Consider the following 22,094-nt stretch of genomic DNA (forward strand, 5'->3'; position numbering starts at 1 on the left):
CACAATCTATATTTACCCCCAGTATATGTAACTGTATTTGTACATCCTGTTTATAATTTCCAAATAACATCATTTTAGTTTTTGACCAATTTAATGACAGTTTGTTCATGTCAAACCAACTCTTCAGCTTTATCATTTCAACTCTCAAATCAAACAATAATTGCTGCAAATTCTCTCCAGAACAAAACAGGTTTGTGTCATCAGCAAAGAGAACTGCTTTAAACACATTGGAAACTTTACATAAGTCATTAATATATAAAATAAATCATTTTGGTCCCAGCACAGAGCCCTGGGGAACCCCACAAACAATGTCCAGATATGTACAACAGCAGTCCCCGATTTTAACAAGCTGCTTCTGGTTTTGCAACTAACTTTTAATCCAGTTCAGAGCCATGCCTCTAATCCCATAAAGTTCCTACTTTTTAAATAATATGTTATGATTGATTGTGTCAAAAGCCTTTTTTAAGTCAATAAATAGGCCTATTACTAATGCCATTTGGTCCACATGTTTATTGACAGTGGTGGAAGAGATCAAATGCAAGCACTTTTCACTCATGGTTTCATTTATAAACAAAACTAATTCCAGACAGTTTATCGACATTAATGGCTACTGTGTCATTTTTACAAAGTGAAAATATCACACATATCTTTTAAAGGCGCAGTTAGCGCGAAAAGGTGGAAGAGCTGAGAAGGTTGTTGAAACAGCGGCTAACTGCTGCTAATGAAGCCGAGATATTTGAGTTGGTAGAAACAAACAGATCGCAGAGCAGCAAGAAGAAACAAGTGGATTTAAAGAAGAGAAGAAACTAGTTTTCAAGCCTGAAGTTCGCTGATCCACCGCAGCTACTGAGGATTGTTTTTCACCGGCGTGGCTCCACCTGAAGCCCGAGGCGTCAGCGCAGTTCCACTGGCGCGGCTTTACCGAGGCCCGAGGCGTCAGCGCACATCCACCGGCGCGGCTCCACCTGAAGCCCGAGGCATCAGCACACATCCACCGGCGTGGCTACACCTGAAGCCCGAGGCGTCAGCGCAGTTCCACCGGCGCGGCTTTACTGAGGCCCGAGGTGCCAGCGCGGAGTTATCTGACCATGGGTCCGAAGAAGGCACTGACGGCGGAGGAGGGAGACGATATCAAAAAGTCCCTGGACTTTTTGTCTGAGGAAATCTCTGTTGTTAAAATGCAGCAGAAATCCATTATGGAGCTGGTGGAAGAAGTGAAGGCTCTCCGGATCCAGAATGCCGAGAAAGACCGGCATCTGGTGTACCTGGAGAACCGTGTTGCGGAGTTGGAACAGTACACAAGAATGAATGATGTTATTATTACAGGAATTCATATTAAACCTCGATCCTACGCACAGGCGGTGTCAGAAGACAGCAGAGGGGAGGCCAGTGAGCAGGAGGCCAGCTCAGTGGAACAACAGGTGGCTGACTTCCTGCAATCTAAAGGTATTCAAATGGACTGTAATAACATTGAAGCGTGCCACCCCCTGCCCAGGAGAGAGGATGGAGACAAGCGAGCAGTTATAATGAGGTTTGTCAACAGAAAACATAAATGGCATTGTTAAAACAGGGACGGAAACTCAAAGGAACAAATGTATTCATCAATGAACATCTGACCAAAAGAAACGCAGACATCGCCAGGAAAGCTCGTTTCTTAAAAAAGCAGGGAAAAATTCAACAGACATGGACATCCAACTGCAAAACATTTATCAAATTGAACGGAACACCAGAACAAGCGAAGGTTATGGCAATCAGGAACATCGAGGAACTGGACAAATACAACCAATAAGGTATGAGGACACAAACACATCACAACACCATGACACAGACCAGAGGAACCTATTCATCTACTACATCATCTACATCTGGAGACAAGAAGGATATAACTCAAAGGATTGCTGATCATGGAAAAGTAGAACTGAGAACATTTAAATACACAGACCACAATGTACTGGACTTGGAGCACGATATAGACCCGGACAATAATTTCTTCTCAAATATCAGTGACAGTTGTTGCTATTATACAGATGAACAGTTTAATCGGATCATTAGAACGGATAACAAATGATCAATAATCCATTTCAACAGCAGAAGTCTATATGCAAACTTTAACAACATTAAAGAATATTTAAGTCAGTTTAAAAAAATATTTAACATAATTGCTATATCAGAAACATGGATCAATGAAGATAAAGGAATGGATTTTGAACTGGATGGATATGAATTTAATTGTGTAAACAGAAAGAATAAGAGTGGAGGAGGAGTGGCTGTGTATGTGGATAAGAACATGGATTATAAAATAGTAGACAATATGACAACTGTGATTGATAACTTATTAGAATGTATAACTATTGAAATATGTGAAGAAAAAAGCAAAAATGTATTAGTCAGCTGTATATATAGAGCACCAGGATCTAGTATTGAAACATTCACTGACTGTATGGGAAAAATGTTCTCAAAAACTAATCAAAAAACTGTGTTCATTTGTGGTGACTTAAATATTGATCTGCTCAATCCAAATAAGCATAAATAACAGATGAATTTATCAGTATAATGTACAGTATGAGTTTATATCCAAAAATCACCAGGCCAAGCAGAATTACATCCCATAGTGCCACCTTAATTGATAATATATTCAGCAATGATATTGAGAATAACACTGTGAGTGGATTATTAATCAATGACATTAGTGATCATCTACCAGTTTTCATCGTTTATAACAGAAACCATCGGCGGAATCAGCCAGAGGAGAAAATAAAATACAGGCGAGTGCGGACAGAGGAAAACATGAACACACTAAAGAAGGATTTACAGGAGCAAAACTGGGAAAAGGTATACAGTGAAAGTGATGTTGATAGTGCATATGAAACTTTTTTACAAATATTTACATCATTATATGATAAAAATTGTCCAATTAAACAAGACTACAGAAAACAAAAAATCCAAGCTCGACCATGGATGACGAAAGGGTTACGAAATGCATGTAATAAGAAAAATACACTGTATAGAGAATTCATAAAACTAAAGACTAAAGAGGCAGAAAATAGATATAAGAAATACAAAAATAGATTAACTAATATTATACGGGTATGTAGGAAGGAATATTATAGTAACATATTATATAATAACAAAAACAATATTAAAGGAATATGGGATATATTAAATAGCATTATCAAAAATGGTAATAAAAAACAGAGTTACCCTCAGTATTTCATTGATAATAATGTCAAGAAGGAAAATAAGGATGAGGTAGTCAACGGTTTTAATAATTTTTTTTGTAAATATTGGACCAAGCTTGGCAGAAAAAATTCCCGATTCCCAACCTGAGGATTGGGATAATAATCTCATAGAAAGAAATCCCTGTTCAATGTTCCTCACAGCAGTGGATGGAAATGAAATTATAGACATTGTGAATAATTGTAAATATAAAACATCTACCGATTTAAATGAAATTGATATGGTGGTAAAACAGGTCATTGAATGGATTGTAGAACCATTAACATACATCTGTAACTTATCATTTCAAACCGGTAAATTTCCCAATCAAATGAAAATAGCTAAGGTTGTGCCGCTGTATAAGACTGGGGATAGACACCACTTCACAAATTATAGACCTGTTTCTTTGCTTCCACAATTTTCCAAATTATTAGAAAAGTTATTCAATAATAGATTAGACAAATTCATAAATAAACATAAATTACTTACTGATAGTCAATATGGATTCAAAGCACATAGTTCAACATCACTGGCATTAATAGAATCAGTTGAGGAGATTACAAACGCCAGTGATTTTCAACCTTTTTTGAGCTGCGGCACCCTTTTTATATTTACAAAATCCTGCGGCACACCACTGTCATGTGTCACGTGTCACGCACCACTAACTCTACTGTTTCTACACGGTGCGTTAGCACGTTAGCAACACGTGCGGTACAGATATGACGTAACATGTATACTATTGTCATAGAGCTGTATATAAGAACTAGAGAGCGCAGTCCCATTGCTGCACACTAAACGAAAACGTCCCTTCATGGACAGCGACATGACGTCTCCTAACCGGGCAAAATATTGACGAAGTACCCGGATGTTAATGCATTTTCAATGGAGATTCGCGACTGAACACACTCAGAAAAATGCTCGCAAAATACGTGTTAAAATGCCATTTTGTCCTGAATATCGAGCCAGTAAAATTAAATGACATTAAATTATGTCAGGAAAGTATTAAACTTACTCTGACACACACACATTCACAAATAGTGTTGAAAGTTACACGGATCTGCGCTGTTAAGCTGCGCTGCTCGGCTGAGCTGCTGCTGTTCAACACAGCGCAGCTCCTAAAACCATTACAATACATTTATATATATTATATTTTTACACAATTATCCTTTATTGACCGAGTTTCATTCATGAAGTCAGCGGTGTGTGTGTGTGCACATCTCTGTGTGTGTGGCAGCACAGCGCATTAATCTCATTATTTTAAGGTGCAAAAAAAAAACTCCCCAGTAGTGTCGAACAAGTTTTAGTCACTAACGACAAGAATTTTAACTAGGCATTGGTCTAGTAGTGGAAAATATCAACTAGACATAAGTGAAATTAATGATCCGTGTCATCGGACGACACAGGTACGGCAGGAGACATACAGCTGTTTATCATCCAGATATCACGGTCAACGTGACAATAACCAAAACCACTTACTTATGGAAGGAAATATTGTCTCCCTTGTTCTTCCGTTTGTGACTTTGCCAACATGCGCAGCTTTCCAGCAAATTCCACCTGTTTCTTCAATCAATCAATCAATCAACTTTTTTCTTGTATAGCGCCAAATCACAACAAACAGTTGCCCCAAGGCGCTTCTTGACGAGACTAAGTGAACTTCTACGCACACAAATCACTAACTTGCCCGGAATTAAAATGGCGATCACGCCTCCTTGTCGGCACACGGCTCAGCGCTACTGCGCGCCTTGCTGCCATCTACTGGAATAAAAGAGCATTACACCATCTGCCACACTATTACAGCACATACACCCGATAATATCTGATAATTGCCCACGGCACCCCTGACAATTGATCACGGCACCCTAGGGTGCCGCGGCACCCCGGTTGAGAATCACTGCCATAGACCACAAATTACATTCAGTTGGAATATTTATAGACCTTAAAAAGGCTTTTGATACAATCAATCATGACATATTAATCAATAAACTTGAACAGTATGGGATTAGGGGGTTGGTGTTGCACTGGGGGAGAAGCTACTTAAGTAACAGAAAACAGTTTGTGAAGTTGGGGGAATATACATCATCATGCTTGGACAATGCTTGTGGCGTCCCACAGGGGTCAGTATTGGGTCCAAAACTGTTTCTAATTTATATCAATCAATCAATCAATTTTTTTTTATATAGCGCCAAATCACAACAAACAGTTGCCCCAAGGCGCTTTATATTGTAAGGCAAGGCCATACAATAATTATGTAAAACCCCAACGGTCAAAACGACCCCCTGTGAGCAAGCACTTGGCTACAGTGGGAAGGAAAAACTCCCTTTTAACAGGAAGAAACCTCCAGCAGAACCAGGCTCAGGGAGGGGCAGTCTTCTGCTGGGACTGGTTGGGGCTGAGGGAGAGAACCAGGAAAAAGACATGCTGTGGAGGGGAGCAGAGATCGATCACTAATGATTAAATGCAGAGTGGTGCATACAGAGCAGTGCTGAAAAGAAACCTGGGGTTGTTCTTATTTTCTTCAATTAGTGATGAGTAGTAAGATGTCCTAGCTTTACGGAGGGCTTTTTTATAGAGCAACAGACTCTTTTTCCAGGCTAAGTGAAGATCTTCTAAATTAGTGAGACGCCATTTCCTCTCCAACTTACGGGTTATCTGCTTTAAGCTACGAGTTTGTGAGTTATACCACGGAGTCAGACACTTCTGATTTAAAGCTCTCTTTTCAGAGGAGCTACAGCATCCAAAGTTGTCTTCAATGAGGATGTAAAACTACTGACGAGATACTCTATCTCCCTTACAGAGTTTAGGTAGCTACTCTGCACTGTGTTGGTATATGGTATTAGAGAACATAAAGAAGGAATCATATCCTTAAACCTAGTTACAGCGCTTTCTGAAAGACTTCTAGTGTAATGAAACTTATTCCCCACTGCTGGGTAGTCCATCAGAGTAAATGTAAATGTTATTAAGAAATGATCAGACAGAAGGGAGTTTTCAGGGAATACTGTTAAGTCTTCTATTTCCATACCATAAGTCAGAACAAGATCTAAGATATGATTAAAGTGGTGGGTGGACTCATTTACTTTTTGAGCAAAGCCAATAGAGTCTAATAATAGATTAAATGCAGTGTTGAGGCTGTCATTCTCAGCATCTGTGTGGATGTTAAAATCGCCCACTATAATTATCTTATCTGAGCTAAGCACTAAGTCAGACAAAAGGTCTGAAAATTCACAGAGAAACTCACAGTAACGACCAGGTGGACGATAGATAATAACAAATAAAACTGGTTTTGGGACTTCCAATTTGGATGGACAAGACTAAGAGACAAGCTTTCAAATGAATTAAAAGCTCTGTCTGGGTTTTTGATTAATTAATAAGCTGGAATGGAAGATTGCTGCTAATCCTCCGCCCCGGCCCGTGCTACGAGCATTCTGACAGTTAGTGTGACTCGGGGGTGTTGACTCATTTAAACTAACATATTCATCCTGCTGTAACCAGGTTTCTGTTAGGCAGAATAAATCAATATGTTGATCAATTATTATATCATTTACCAACAGGGACTTAGAAGAGAGAGACCTAATGTTTAATAGACCACATTTAACTGTTTTAGTCTGTGGTGCAGTTGAAGGTGCTATATTATTTTTTCTTTTTGAATTTTTATGCTTAAATCGATTTTTGCTGGTTATTGGTAGTCTGGGAGCAGGCACCGTCTCTACGGGGATGGGGTAATGAGGGGATGGCAGGGGGAGAGAAGCTGCAGAGAGGTGTGTAAGACTACAACTCTGCTTCCTGGTCCCAACCCTGGATAGTCACGGTTTGGAGGATTTATGAAAATTGGCCAGATTTCTAGAAATGAGAGCTGCTCCATCCAAAGTGGGATGGATGCCGTCTCTCCTAACAAGACCAGGTTTTCCCCAGAAGCTTTGCCAATTATCTATGAAGCCCACCTCATTTTTTGGACACCACTCAGACAGCCAGCAATTCAAGGAGAACATGCGGCTAAACATGTCACTCCCGGTCCGATTGGGGAGGGGCCCAGAGAAAACTACAGAGTCCGACATTGTTTTTGCAAAGTTACACACCGATTTAATGTTAATTTTAGTGACCTCCGATTGGCGTAACCGGGTGTCATTACTGCCAACGTGAATTACAATCTTACCAAATTTACGCTTAGCCTTAGCCAGCAGTTTCAAATTTCCTTCAATGTCGCCTGCTCTGGCCCCCGGAAGACAATTGACTATGGTTGCTGGTGTCGCTAACTTCACATTTCTCAAAACAGAGTCGCCAATAACCAGAGTTTGATCCTCGGCGGGTGTGTCGTCGAGTGGGGAAAAACGGTTAGAGATGTGAACGGGTTGGCGGTGTACACGGGGCTTCTGTTTAGGGCTACGCTTCCTCCTCACAGTCACCCAGTCGGCCTGCTTTCCCGGCTGCTCGGGATCTGCCAGGGGGTAACTAACGGCAGCTAAGCTACCTTGGTCCGCACCGACTACAGGGGCCTGGCTAGCTGTAGAATTTTCCACGGTGCGGAGCCGAGTCTCCAATTTGCCCAGCCTGGCCTCCAAAGCTACGAATAAGCTACACTTATTACAAGTACCGTTACTGCTAAAGGAGGCCGAGGAATAACTAAACATTTCACACCCAGAGCAGAAATGTGCGGGAGAGACAGGAGAAGCCGCCATGCTAAATCGGCATTCCTAAAAACACGCAAAGTGAATAATGTGTAAATAATTTAGAGGTGATTCAGCAGAAGGAGTGCTTTAGTTAAGGCACGTAAAGATTACACTGGGAAACAAATCGTAATCTAGATAACTAGATCAATCTAACTGCGCAGATTAAACAGCTAACAGATACAGCAAAACACCGCTGTGCTCCGGAACAGGAAGTGATACAATACCGCAGTGAGAGCCAACCACCAGTAGAGGCAAGCAAGAGCAAGAGCCAGTTCAGGTTCAGGTTATTGTCAATGTTTCCAAAATATTAAAATTAGTATTATTTGCAGATGACACAAGCATTTTTTGTTCAGGGGGGGATTTGCAGGAGTTACTGAGGAGGATCAGTATAGAAATGGGAAAATTGAAAATATGGTTTGACAGAAACAAATTATCATCACATGTTATTTGGCTATTGTAATACAGACATACAGGTTCAGTTACAAGTCGAGGGGGTAGATATTGAAAGGGTACATGAAAATAAGTTTCTGGGGGTGATAATAGATGATAAGATAAACTGGAAGACTCATATAAAACATATACAAAGTAAACTGTCAAGAAGCATTTCAGTTCTAAACAAAGCGAAACATATTCTGGACCACAACTCACTCCGCATTCTTTACTGCTCACTGGTTTTACCATATTTACAGTACTGTGCAGAGGTATGGGGTAATACTTATAAAGGTACAACACAATCACTATCAGTAATGCAGAAAAGAGCTATAAGAATTATTCATAATACTGGCTATAGAGATCATACAAATCCACTATTTTTACAATCCAAATTATTAAAATTCACAGACTTGGTTCATTTTCAAACAGTACAAATTGTGTATAAAGCAATAAACAATTTACTTCCAGCAAATATTAAAAATATGTTTTTTAACAGATCAGGGGATTGCAGTCTGAGGGGGAAATTTAATTTAAAGCATCAGTGGGCACGAACAACATTAAAAGGTTTCTGTATTTCTGTCTGTGGGGTGAGGATGTGGAACAGATTGGGAGTGGGGCTCAAGCAATGTCCAAGCATGAACCAGTTCAAACAGCGGTACAAAAATATGGTTTTTTCTAGGTATAGGGAGGAGGAAGGGTAATGAAGGTTAGGGTATATATACATATATATATATATATATATATATATATATATATATATATATATATATATATATATATATTGATATCGGTTTAGGTGTGTAGGAATCTATGTGTATATGTGGCAAAGGGTATTACTGGTTGTGGGGAAGAAGGGGTAGGGATAAATAAGCTGATGCTTCACCCTACCCCTTTTTTGACATGTTGGGTACACAGTAGGAACTTTTTTGTTGTTGTCTTTACTGATCTATCTTGTAATTGTTGTATCAAATGTTCGAAATAAATAGTTTTCATTCATTCATTCATTCATTCATTCATTCATTCATTCATTCATCTCTTCGATTGCATTGCACAAAGCCAAAGCAGTGGACCTTTTTGCTCTGAACCCATATTGACTGTCATCAAGCAGGTTGTGAAAATCATCCAGTCTGTTATTGTAAATTTTTTCCAGTATCTTAGAAAATTGGGACAATAAAGACACAGGCCTGTAGTTAGTAAAAAGATGTTTGTCACCAGATTTAAATAGAGGTATTACCTTTGCCACTTTCATACCATTTGGAACAATTCCCGTTTGAAATAATTTATTAAATATATATGCTAATGGTTTAGCAATTTCTGGAATTATCTGCTTTACTAAAGACATCATTATGATCAGTTGACCTTTTACTTTTACATGTGCTGACTATCATAATAATTTCTCTCTCATCAACCAGGCCAAGAAACATAGTATATGGATTTCTGTCAATTAATTGCTGGTTTTCCAAGGTAGTATGTGGAATGTCAGCTGCTAAATCTGGCCCAACATTAACAAAAAATTTATTAAAACTGTTCACTACTTGGTTCATGTTATATTCATCTTTATTTTTTACAAGTAACGTAAGATGGGTAATTCTTTGATTTGGGTTTATTTCTTAAAATACTATTCAGTATTTTCCATGTTTCCTTTATGTTATTTTGATTATCATTTAGAATTTTGCCATAGTATGATTTTTTTTACAATTCCGCATAATGGCTGTTACTTTATTTTTATAGTACTTATATTTAATCTCAACCTCTCTTGATTTACTTCTGATGAACTCTCATATTTTTCTTCTTACACGCCATTTGCAGTCCCTTTGTTATCCATGGATGGTCATTATACTTGTTATTTAAGCTGCAATGTAGAACTGGACGATTTTTGTTGGCCGCTATGGGGATTCTCCCGTAGCGTCCAGAACCCCTGTGCTCCAGAGGGCCTTGGTGAGACGCAGGAGGAGCCGGGCCGGGAGTCACCCCACAGAGCCCAGAACCTCCAAGCTCATGGAGTTCAAGCTTCATGCATTCCACATCATCGGCAGGTTAAGTGGCCTCCAGCTAGTAAGGGGTACGAGTGGCGGAAATTTGATGACGACGTTGATGGTATCCTGGAAGCTACCATGAGGGGAGGAGGGGAAGAGACATACCCCCAGGGGAGCCCGAGAGGGGGGGAGAATGAGCACCCCAAACAGACGGATAACCAGGTAATGACCTATGCAAATGGACAAGTGACAACGAATGCTGTATGCATATGCGGTAAGAGCTGCAAAAACCCACGGGGTCTGAAGATTTATCAGACCAAGATGGGATGTTTGAAGAATGTACATTTTGAGCAGCGCTCAAGGAATAGCCTCAGAGAGACACAGGAGGAACTAGGCCGGGGATTATCCCATAGTGGCCAGAACCCCTGTGCTCCAGAGGGCCTTGGTGAGACGCAGGAGGAGCCGGGCCGGGAGTCACCCCACAGAGCCCAGAACCTACAAGCTCATGGAGTTCAAGCTTCATGCATTCCACATCATCGGCAGGTCAAGTGGCCTCCACCTAGTAAGGGGTACGAGTGGCGGAAATTTGATGACGATGTTGATGGTATCCTGGAAGCTACCATGAGGGGAGGGGCAGATAGGAAACTCCAAACGATGGCAACTGTGATCATCAGTATCGCCACGGAAAGGTTTGGGTTGGCAGAAAAGAGAGTCATTACAAACCAGTACTCCAAGAACCAAAGGGCAGAAAAGATCTCACAGCTACGCCAGGAACTATGACTCCTGAAGAGGCAGTTTAAGGGAGCAAGTGAGGACGAGAAGTTAGGATTGGTAGAACTTCGAGGTATTCTTAGGAAGAGGTTGTTGACCCTCCGGCGAGCAGAATGGCACAGGAGGCGGGCCAGAGAGAGAGCCAAGAGACGTGCTGCCTTTCTGGCAAACCCGTTTGGGTGTGCCAAACAGTTGCTAGGTCAAAAACATAGTGGCCACCTTATATGCTCAAAGGAGGAGGTAGACTTATATCTCCATAATACCTATAGCGATGCAGGCCGGGAGGAGGACTTGGGTGAATGCAGAGGCCTGATTAATCCGCCTGTTCCGATTACTGCCTTTAACATCAAAACACCTAGTTGGGAAGAAATCCAAGCTGTTGTCAAGGCTGCCAGGTCCAGCTCAGCACCTGGACCCAATGGGGTACCTTACTCAGTGTATAAAAGGTGCCCCAAGCTCCTGCTGCACCTGGGGAGGATCTTGAGGGTGATCTGGAGGAGGGGTAAGGTGGCCCAACAGTGGAGATCCGCAGAAGGGGTTTGGGTTCCAAAGGACGAGAGGTCAACCACCATTGAGCAGTTTAGAACCATCTCACTGCTTAACGTTGAGGGGAAGATATTTTTCAGTATCCTCTCCCAGCGGCTGTCAGTCTACCTCCTGAAGAATCAGTACATCGACACCTCAGTGCAAAAGGGGGGGATCCCAGGGTTTCCAGGATGCCTGGAACACAGTGGTGTAGTAACACAACTGATTAGAGAGGCCCGAGAAGGGAAAGGAAACCTGGCGGTACTATGGTTGGACTTAGCCAATGCGTATGGTTCCATACCTCACAAGCTAGTGGAGGTGGCATTGCAGAGGCACCACGTCCCGAGCAACATCAAAGTCCTCATTATGGATTGTTATAATAGCTTTAACTTAAGGTTCACTTCTGGCACAGTTACATCAGAGTATCATCGGCTGGAGAAAGGGATTATCACGGGATGTACTATTTCAATGATACTCTTTGCCCTGGCCATGAACATGCTAGTCAAGTCTGCCGAGCCGGAATGTAGAGGCCCCCAAACTAAGTCTGGGATCTGGCAGCCTCCTATCAGGGCATTCATGGATGACCTGTCAGTAACAACAGTGTCAGTTCCTGGGTGCAGAGGGATCCTCCAAGGTTTGGAGAGGTTAACCACCTGGGCTCGGATGCGCTTTAAGCCAGAAAAATCCAGGTCACTGGTCCTGAAGAGAGGGAAGGTGACTGATCGGTTCCACTTCTATCTAGGAGGTACCCATATACCATCTGTCACAGAGAAACCTGTGAAGAGCCTTGGAAAAACCTTTGACTGCTCCCTAAAGGATGCCGCCTCCATTAGGACAACTAATGAACAATTAGAGAGTTGGCTGACAACAGTCGACAAGTCAGGTCTTCCGGGTAAATTCAAGGTGTGGTTATACCAGCAAAGCATCCTGCCTAGAATACTGTGGCCATTGCTCGTGTATGAGTTTCCCATCTCTACGGTGGAAGGGTTTGAGAGGAGGATCAGCAGCCGTCTGCGTCGTTGGTTGGGCTTACCTCGAAGCCTGAGCAGCATTGCCCTTTACGGCAATAAGACCAAGCTGACGCTCCCTATCAAAAGCCTTACTGAGGAGTTTAGGGTTATCAGAGCAAGAGAGGTGCTCCAATATAGGGATTCCAAGGACATGAAAGTATCCCAAGCAGGTATTGAGGTGAGGACTGGCAGAAAGTGGAAGGCACAGGAAGCTGTGGACCAGGCAGAAGCACGGCTGCGTCACAAGGAGCTTGTGGGTGGGTTCTGTGGCAATCGGCCGGGCGGGCCTGGGTACTATCCCAACAATCCACTATAACAAAACTGAGTGCAAGGTAAGGCAGGACCTCGTTCAATGCGAAGTGAGAGCTGGGGTTGAGGAGCAGCGTGCAAGCCAGATGGTGGGATTGAGACAACAGGGCGCATGGACCTGATGGGAGGGAGCCATAGAGAGGAAGATCTCGTGGCCGGGGTTGTGAAAGGCAGAAACCTACAGCATTAAATTCTTAATCCAGTCAGTTTATGATGTCCTACCCAGCCCGTCGAACCTTTTCACTTGGGGCAAGGCTGATACCTCAGCATGCCCCTTGTGCCAGGAGAGAGGAACTCTGTAGCACATCCTCAGCAGCTGCCCCAGAGCGCTGGGGGATGGTCGCTATCGTTGGCGCCATGACCAGGTGCTGAAAGTAGTTGCTGAGTCCATCAATACTGCCATAGTCCAGTGCGAGAGCTTGAAACCATTAAGGCGGGAAATCTCGTTTGTGCGAGCTGGAGAACAACCACCCGCCCGACCGAAGACCCAGACAGGTCTCCTGGGTGCAGGGAAGGACTGGCAGTTGAGGGTGGACCTGGGGAAACAGCTTCGCTTTCCTGAAAACATCTTGGAAACCAGTCTTAGACCAGACATCATTCTGTTTTCAGAGTCATCTAAGCAGGTTATTATGCTGGAGCTTACAGTGCCCTGGGAGGAGAGAATGGAGGAAGCCAGTGAGAGGAAGAGGGAGAAGTATGCTGAGCTGGTGGAGGAGTGTCGCAGACGGGGGTGGCATGCGAGGTGCCTTCCAGTCGAAGTTGGAGTAAGGGGCTTTGCAGGAAAGTTACTCTGCAAGGCCTATAGCCTCCTGGGTATCACCGGAGCACGCAAGAGAAAGGCCATCACTGCAGCATTCGAGGCTGCAGAGAGAGCTTCACGGTGGTTGTGGATCAGGAGGGACAAGCAGTGGGCGACGGTTTCTTGGACACAGGCCGGGATTTGATCACTCCCGGTCGGGTCGCCTGGGCGAGGGGGTCTGAAGTTGAAAGACCCGAAACCCCCCATGACCCCAGGTACTATCACTGATGATGTGTCCAAGATTTTGCATTATGAAGTGTATGTAACCACCATATATATATATATCAAGAAATAGAGTTTTGAATTTAACATATGCTAAATTAGCATCGTTCTCCATATAAATGTAATTCCAATCCTGCAGATGTAAATCATTTTTAGGGCAGTAACAGCTTCTTCAGATTGCAAACGCTCTCGATATTGTATTTTCTCCTTCCATTTAGTATTCAAATTCAGCTCTGTTACTATAAAAATTGGTAAGTGGTCACTGATATGTTACCGTTAGTTACCCCCTGGCAGATCCCGAGCAGCCGGGAAAGCAGGCCGACTGGGTGACTGTGAGGAGGAAGCGTAGCCCTAAACAGAAGCCCCGTGTACACCGCCAACCCATTCACATCTCTAACCGTTTTTCCCCACTCGACGACACACCCGCCGAGGATCAAACTCTGGTTATTGGCGACTCTGTTTTGAGAAATGTGAAGTTAGCGACACCAGCAACCATAGTCAATTGTCTTCTGGGGTCCAGAGCAGGCGACATTGAAGGAAATTTGAAACTGCTGGCTAAGGCTAAGCGTAAATTTGGTAAGATTGTAATTCACGTTGGCAGTAATGACACCCGGTTACGCCAATCGGAGGTCACTAAAATTAACATTAAATCGGTGTGTAACTTTGCAAAAACAATGTCGGACTCTGTAGTTTTCTCTGGGCCCCTCCCCAATCGGACCGGGAGTGACATGTTTAGCCGCATGTTCTCCTTGAATTGCTGGCTGTCTGAGTGGTGTCCAAAAAATGAGGTGGGCTTCATAGATAATTGGCAAAGCTTCTGGGGAAAACCTGGTCTTGTTAGGAGAGACGGCATCCATCCCACTTTGGATGGAGCAGCTCTCATTTCTAGAAATCTGGCCAATTTTCTTAAATCCTCCAAACCGTGACTATCCAGGGTTGGGACCAGGAAGCAGAGTTGTAGTCTTACACACCTCTCTGCAGCTTCTCTCCCCCTGCCATCCCCTCATTACCCCATCCCCGTAGAGACGGTGCCTGCTCCCAGACTACCAATAACCAGCAAAATCTATTTAAGCATAAAATTCAAAAAGAAAAAATAATATAGCACCTTCAACTGCACCACAGACTAAAACAGTTAAATGTGGTCTATTAAACATTAGGTCTCCCTCTTCTAAGTCCCTGTTGGTAAATGATCAATCAATCAATCAATCAATTTTTTTTATATAGCGCCAAATCACAACAAACAGTTGCCTCAAGGCGCTTTATATTGTAAGGCAAGGCCATACAATAATTATGTAAAACCCCAACGGTCAAAACGACCCCCTGTGAGCAAGCACTTGGCTACAGTGGGAAGGAAAAACTCCCTTTTAACAGGAAGAAACCTCCAGCAGAACCAGGCTCAGGGAGGGGCAGTCTTCTGCTGGGACTGGTTGGGGCTGAGGGAGAGAACCAGGAAAAAGACATGCTGTGGAGGGGAGCAGAGATCGATCACTAATGATTAAATGCAGAGTGGTGCATACAGAGCAAAAAGAGAAAGAAACAGTGCATTATGGGAACCCCCCAGCAGTCTACGTCTATAGCAGCATAACTAAGGGATGGTTCAGGGTCACCTGATCCAGCCCTAACTATAAGCTTTAGCAAAAAGGAAAGTTTTAAGCCTAATCTTAAAAGTAGAGAGGGTGTCTGTCTCCCTGATCTGAATTGGGAGCTGGTTCCACAGGAGAGGAGCCTGAAAGCTGATATAATAATAATATTATATATAATATTGCTCTATAATAATGATATAATAATTGATCAACATATTGATTTATTCTGCCTAACAGAAACCTGGTTACAGCAGGATGAATATGTTAGTTTAAATGAGTCAACACCCCCGAGTCACACTAACTGTCAGAATGCTCGTAGCACGGGCCGGAGCGGTGGATTAGCAGCAATCTTCCATTCCAGCTTATTAATTAATCAAAAACCCAGACAGAGCTTTAATTCATTTGAAAGCTTGACTCTTAGTCTTGTCCATCCAAATTGGAAGTCCCAAAAACCAGTTTTATTTGTTATTATCTATCGTCCACCTGGTCGTTACTGTGAGTTTCTCTGTGAATTTTCAGACCTTTTGTCTGACTTAGTGCTTAGCTCAGATAAGATAATTATAGTGGGCAATTTTAACATCCACACAGATGCTGAGAATGACAGCCTCAACACTGCAGTTAATCTATTATTAGACTCTATTGCTTTGCTCAAAATGTAAATGAGTCCACCCACCACTTTAATCATATCTTAGATCTTGTTCTGACTTATGGTATGGAAATAGAAGACTTAACAGTATTCCCTGAAAACTCCCTTCTGTCTGATCATTTCTTAATAACATTTACATTTACTCTGATGGACTACCCAGCAGTGGGAATAAGTTTCATTACACTAGAAGTCTTTCAGAAAGCGCTGTAACTAGGTTTAAGGATATGATTCCTTCTTTATGTTCTCTAATGCCATATACCAACACAGTGCAGAGTAGCTACCTAAACTCTGTAAGGGAGATAGAGTATCTCGTCAATAGTTTTACATCCTCATTGAAGACAACTTTGGATGCTGTAGCTCCTCTGAAAAAGAGAGCTTTAAATCAGAAGTGTCTGACTCCGTGGTATAAACTCACAAACTCGTAGCTTAAAGCAGATAACCCGTAAGTTGGAGAGGAAATGGGTCTCACTAATTTAGAAGATCTTCACTTAGCCTGGAAAAAGAGTCTGTTGCTCTATAAAAAAGCCCTCCGTAAAGCTAGGACATCTTTCTACTCATCACTAATTGAAGAAAATAAGAACAACACAGGTTTCTTTTCAGCACTGTAGCCAGGCTGACAAAGAGTCAGAGCTCTATTGAGCTGAGTATTCCATTAACTTTAACTAGTAATGACTTCATGACTTTCTTTGCTAACAAAATTTTAACTATTAGAGAAAAAATTACTCATAACCATCCCAAAGACGTATCGTTATCTTTGGCTGCTTTCAGTGATGCCGGTATTTGGTTAGACTCTTTCTCTCCGATTGTTCTGTCTGAGTTATTTTCATTAGTTACTTCATCCAAACCATCAACATGTTTATTAGACCCCATTCCTACCAGGCTGCTCAAGGAAGCCCTACCATTATTTAATTCTTCGATCTTAAATATGATCAATCTATCTTTGTTAGTTGGCTATGTACCACAGGCTTTTAAGGTGGCAGTAATTAAACCATTACTTAAAAAGCCATCACTTGACCCAGCTATCTTAGCTAATTATAGGCCAATCTCCAACCTTCTGTTGTATGGCTGGGGGGGCCTGGCTGCCGGTTTGTTTGCCTTTTGTGTTTCCTCCCAGGTGGCATGCATTTGGGACTGAGTGGCTGTGTTGCTGAGGCTGTTAGGACTTCACCCTGATCACCTGCGACTCGTCAGGACTCACAGCTGAGGTGCATCTGGAGGGATTGGAGTATGTTGGCATTTAAGACTGAAGTGCACAGTGTGCATTTGCCAGAGACTCGACCTTGTGACCAGACGGGTGAGATCGTCGTCTCGGGAGCCATCTCATCAGCAGCGGACGCTGAGAATGTCCAGGTTTGATGCACAGTCTGTGAAAGAGGAGGGGGTGAGGTCTCACGCTCGTCAGCACACTTCCTGAGGTACGTTGGATTTTGTGACTAACAGTTATACAGTCAGTAAATGTGGTGTCCCTCACACCTTATTGTATTGAGCTGTATGTTAGTCATGTATCAGCTTCCACTGCGGTGGAGTTTTGTGAACGGGATGTTCCATGCCTGCAGGTTGGGAAGCTGATCAGTAATCAAGCCAGGAAGTGTTTGCTGTTTGTACACCTTTAAGTGTTCTGTGTGTAGAGTGTGGACTCACATAATGGTTCCTTCTTTCACAGACTCGGTTGTTGCGGCCACCTGGGGGGTGTCGGCGGGGTCCTTGGGTCCGAAACAGCTTCTGGCTCCGGACCGTTAGCGCTGCTGGGAGCGCACCACGCCAGGCCGCATCTTTTGTTATCACATTTTCACTGTTATGTATTAAATTCAGTTAGCCTTTGTACCGTGCTCTGCTTATTTCATACTGGGTCCTTCAAACGCTGGTCGGTTCTCCGAGCTGCGTCCGACACATAACACCTTCCTTTTCTCTCAAAAATTCTTGAAAGGGTAGTTGTAAAACAGCTAACTGATCATCTGCAGAGGAATGGTCTATTTGAAGAGTTTCAGTCAGGTTTTAGAATTCATCATAGTACAGAAACAGCATTAGTGAAGGTTACAAATGATCTTCTTATGGCCTCGGACAGTGGACTCATCTCTGTGCTTGTTCTGTTAGACCTCAGTGCTGCTTTTGATACTGTTGACCATAAAATTTTATTACAGATATTAGAGCATGCCATAGGTATTAAAGGCACTGCGCTGCGGTGGTTTGAATCATATTTGTCTAATAGATTACAATTTGTTCATGTAAATGGGGAATCTTCTTCACAGACTAAAGTTAATTATAGAGTTCCACAAGGTTCTGTGCTAGGACCAATTTTATTCACTTTATACATGCTTCCCTTAGGCAGTATTATTAGACGGTATTGCTTAAATTTTCATTGTTACGCAGATGATACCCAGCTTTATCTATCCATGAAGCCAGAGGACACACACCAATTAGCTAAACTGCAGGATTGTCTTACAGACATAAAGACATGGATGACCTCTAATTTCCTGCTTTTAAAACTCAGATAAAACTGAAGTTATTGTACTTGGCCCCACAAATCTTAGAAACATGGTGTCTAACCAGATCCTTACTCTGGATGGCATTACCCTGACCTCTAGTAATACTGTGAGAAATCTTGGAGTCATTTTTGATCAGGATATGTCATTCAAAGCGCATATTAAACAAATATGTAGGACTGCTTTTTTGCATTTACGCAATATCTCTAAAATCAGAAAGGTCTTGTCTCAGAGTGATGCTGAAAAACTAATTCATGCATTTATTTCCTCTAGGCTGGACTATTGTAATTCATTATTATCAGGTTGTCCTAAAAGTTCCCTAAAAAGCCTTCAGTTAATTCAAAATGCTGCAGCTAGAGTACTGACGGGGACTAGAAGGAGAGAGCATATCTCACCCATATTGGCCTCTCTTCATTGGCTTCCTGTTAATTCTAGAATAGAATTTAAAATTGTTCTTCTTACTTATAAGGTTTTGAATAATCAGGTCCCATCTTATCTTAGGGACCTCATAGTACCATATCACCCCAATAGAGCGCTTCGCTCTCAGACTGCAGGCTTACTTGTAGTTCCTAGGGTTTGTAAGAGTAGAATGGGAGGCAGAGCCTTCAGCTTTCAGGCTCCTCTCCTGTGGAACCAGCTCCCAATTCAGATCAGGGAGACAGATACCCTCTCTACTTTTAAGATTAGGCTTAAAACTTTCCTTTTTGCTAAAGCTTACAGTTAGGGCTGGATCGGGTGACCCTGGACCATCCCTTAGTTATGCTGCTATAGACGTAGACTGCTGGGGGGTTCCCATGATGCACTGAGTGTTTCTTTCTCTTTTTGCTCTGTATGCACCACTCTGCATTTAATCATTAGTGATTGATCTCTGCTCTCTTCCACAGCATGTCTTTTTCCTGGTTCTCTCCCTCAGCCCCAACCAGTCCCAGCAGAAGACTGCCCCTCCCTGAGCCTGGTTCTGCTGGAGGTTTCTTCCTGTTAAAAGGGAGTTTTTCCTTCCCACTGTAGCCAAGTGCTTGCTCACAGGGGGTCGTTTTGACCGTTGGGGTTTTACATAATTATTGTATGGCCTTGCCTTACAATATAAAGCGCCTTGGGGCAACTGTTTGTTGTGATTTGGCGCTATATAAATAAAATTGATTGATTGATTGATTGATATCATTGATCAATAAACCACTTATTGTTTTGATATTGATATCATTTGTAAATATACATTATTATCAATAAGGGTAGCTGACTGAGAAGTTGTTCTTGAAGGCCTAGTTATTTTTGGATATAAATTTAAACTGTACAAAGTATTAATGAAATCATCTGTCCCTTTATTTTGATGCAGATTTAAAAGATCAATATTTATATCTCCACAGACAAATACTCGCTTATTACCCATCTGTGAAAAATATTTATCAACCCAATTTTGAAATTCTTCAATTTTTGAGCCAGGAGCTCTATAAATACTACTCTGAATTATATTTTTACTTATTCCCAATGTTTAACTACCAGTAACATTAGCAAGCCACACGCCATCTTAGAAGTACGAATGTTACAATGTTAATCAAAATAAAGGTTTCAAAACAAAGGTTTTGAAAATTAATCCCCAAAATGTTCATAATAAAGGGTGCACATCACTGTGTCACAGGCAAGTCATACGTGAAAGCTGAGGCTGAGCTGACAAACAGAGCCACACACACACACACACACACAAACACGTTGTGTAGTGAGCGCCTTGTATGGCAGCACCCTGACATCGGTGTGTGAGTGTGTCTGTGTGAACGGGTGAATGTGAGGCAAAATTGTAAAGCGCTTTGAGTGTCTGATGCAGATGGATAAAGTGCTATATAAATACAGTCCATTTACCTTTTATCACCTGGAGCAACTTGGGGATTAAGGACTTTGCCCAAGTGCCCTTAGTGGTTTTCTGGTCAGGCCGGGGTTTGAACTGAGCACCCTCTGGTCTGAAGCCTAACACTTAACCACTCGACCATCACCTCCCACAAACAGATCTTTTTTATTTTTGCTTGATGGTGAGCTGCAGAGCATCTTAACGGGTTTCCTGCGTTCAGTATTTGTTAATAAATGCGTGTAAAGTTGTGAATGTCACACTGTCACTTTTTTAATGCCCATGTGTGTGTGTGTGTGTGTGTGTGTGTGTGTGTGCGTGCGTGCGCTGTCCTGAGCCTGCAGCGTGACGGCCTCACACACACTCTGTAGCTCCCACAAACATTTTTCCAGTTTAATCCGTTTAACAGCGTCCTGAATAAACTGTCCCTGTGTGTCTCCACGTCATGTCCAGTTGTCTGTAGTATCATTTCTTTCCTGTTTATGTTGTCTGATGTGACGTTGTGGGGAATCTCTGCTCAAAGAGCCTATTTACATGAAATTGCATATTTAAATGGGGCGTGGCCTGGGAGGGGTTTGGTTCCACACTCAGCTCCACGCTCAGTGGGATGTAGAAAAAGAACGTGCTTGGATCCATGCGTACGCACACTTTGATATATCTGGATATTTTTGTGCTTAAGCCACTTTCTGGGTTTTGGCGTACGACATGTTTCAACAGGAAATCCACGCAAGTCTTTGTACATGAGGCCCCAGGACCTTATTCTTGATCAAACCAAACGTAATGTCTTCTATAACCTATTTACCAGGTTTGGTGGTTATCAGTTCACCAGAATCCAGCCAAACAAACACAGGCTGGTAGAAACCAAACCCTGTGTGTTAAACCAGTTTATCCAAGGTTAACGCCATCATACTCACCAATGACACAGAAAGGTTTTCTGGCAAATTTAAGTCGCCCTCTCCATCCTCTGTAGCGACAGCAGCAGCCTGCAGCCCAGATCCTCACCATGTACTCCACCCCGAACACCACAATGGTCACCACTTCCTGTTACAGACACACGACAAACCCACACGTTTATCTATAATGCTCCATGCTTTCAACAAAGCATGATGCATCGTCTTCTTTTGGCTGCTTTCATTAGGAGGCACCACAGCAGCTCACGCATCTCCATCTCACCCTGTCCTCTGCATATTCCTCCATCAGCACTCGATATATCGATTTATCCTTCAATATATGAAAATGAAGACCATCGTTTTGATGCCATCAATATATCACCCTTTACACCAGTGATGAGGCTGATGGCTGGTGAGGCACCGACTTCATCACAATCAGATTCACAAACATATGAACCACACAGAGTAGCTTATTCACCGTTTGATTGGCAGCAGTTAATAGGTTATGTTTAAAATCTCATATCAGCATTCTTTACACATACAAACTGCAGCACACAAAAAGCACATTTAATCCAAAAACGTTACTACAGTCTTACTTTTACTTATAAATGAAGTCCATGTGCCGCTCCTTCTGAACAAAAGCATTTATGAGTTGTTTGTAGACGTTGTCTTTATCTTCTCTCAACTTGCTCCCGACAGACTGTGTGCTGTTGTGACGCTGTGAGACTCCA

At 42.4% G+C, this 22,094-nt stretch overlaps 1 protein-coding gene across 1 annotated transcript in view; it reads right to left on the minus strand.

The window, feature by feature from the left end:
* LOC117504783 (potassium voltage-gated channel subfamily KQT member 2-like) overlaps positions 1-22,094 on the minus strand; it is a 344,945-nt gene that overhangs the window by 251,541 nt on the left and 71,310 nt on the right. The window contains 1 exon segment of the mRNA XM_034164283.1: positions 21,388-21,514. Within this exon segment, the coding sequence (XP_034020174.1) occupies positions 21,388-21,514 (127 nt within the window).

This window comes from Thalassophryne amazonica, chromosome 3 (assembly GCF_902500255.1).
Source record: "Thalassophryne amazonica chromosome 3, fThaAma1.1, whole genome shotgun sequence".
NCBI lineage: Eukaryota > Metazoa > Chordata > Actinopteri > Batrachoidiformes > Batrachoididae > Thalassophryne > Thalassophryne amazonica.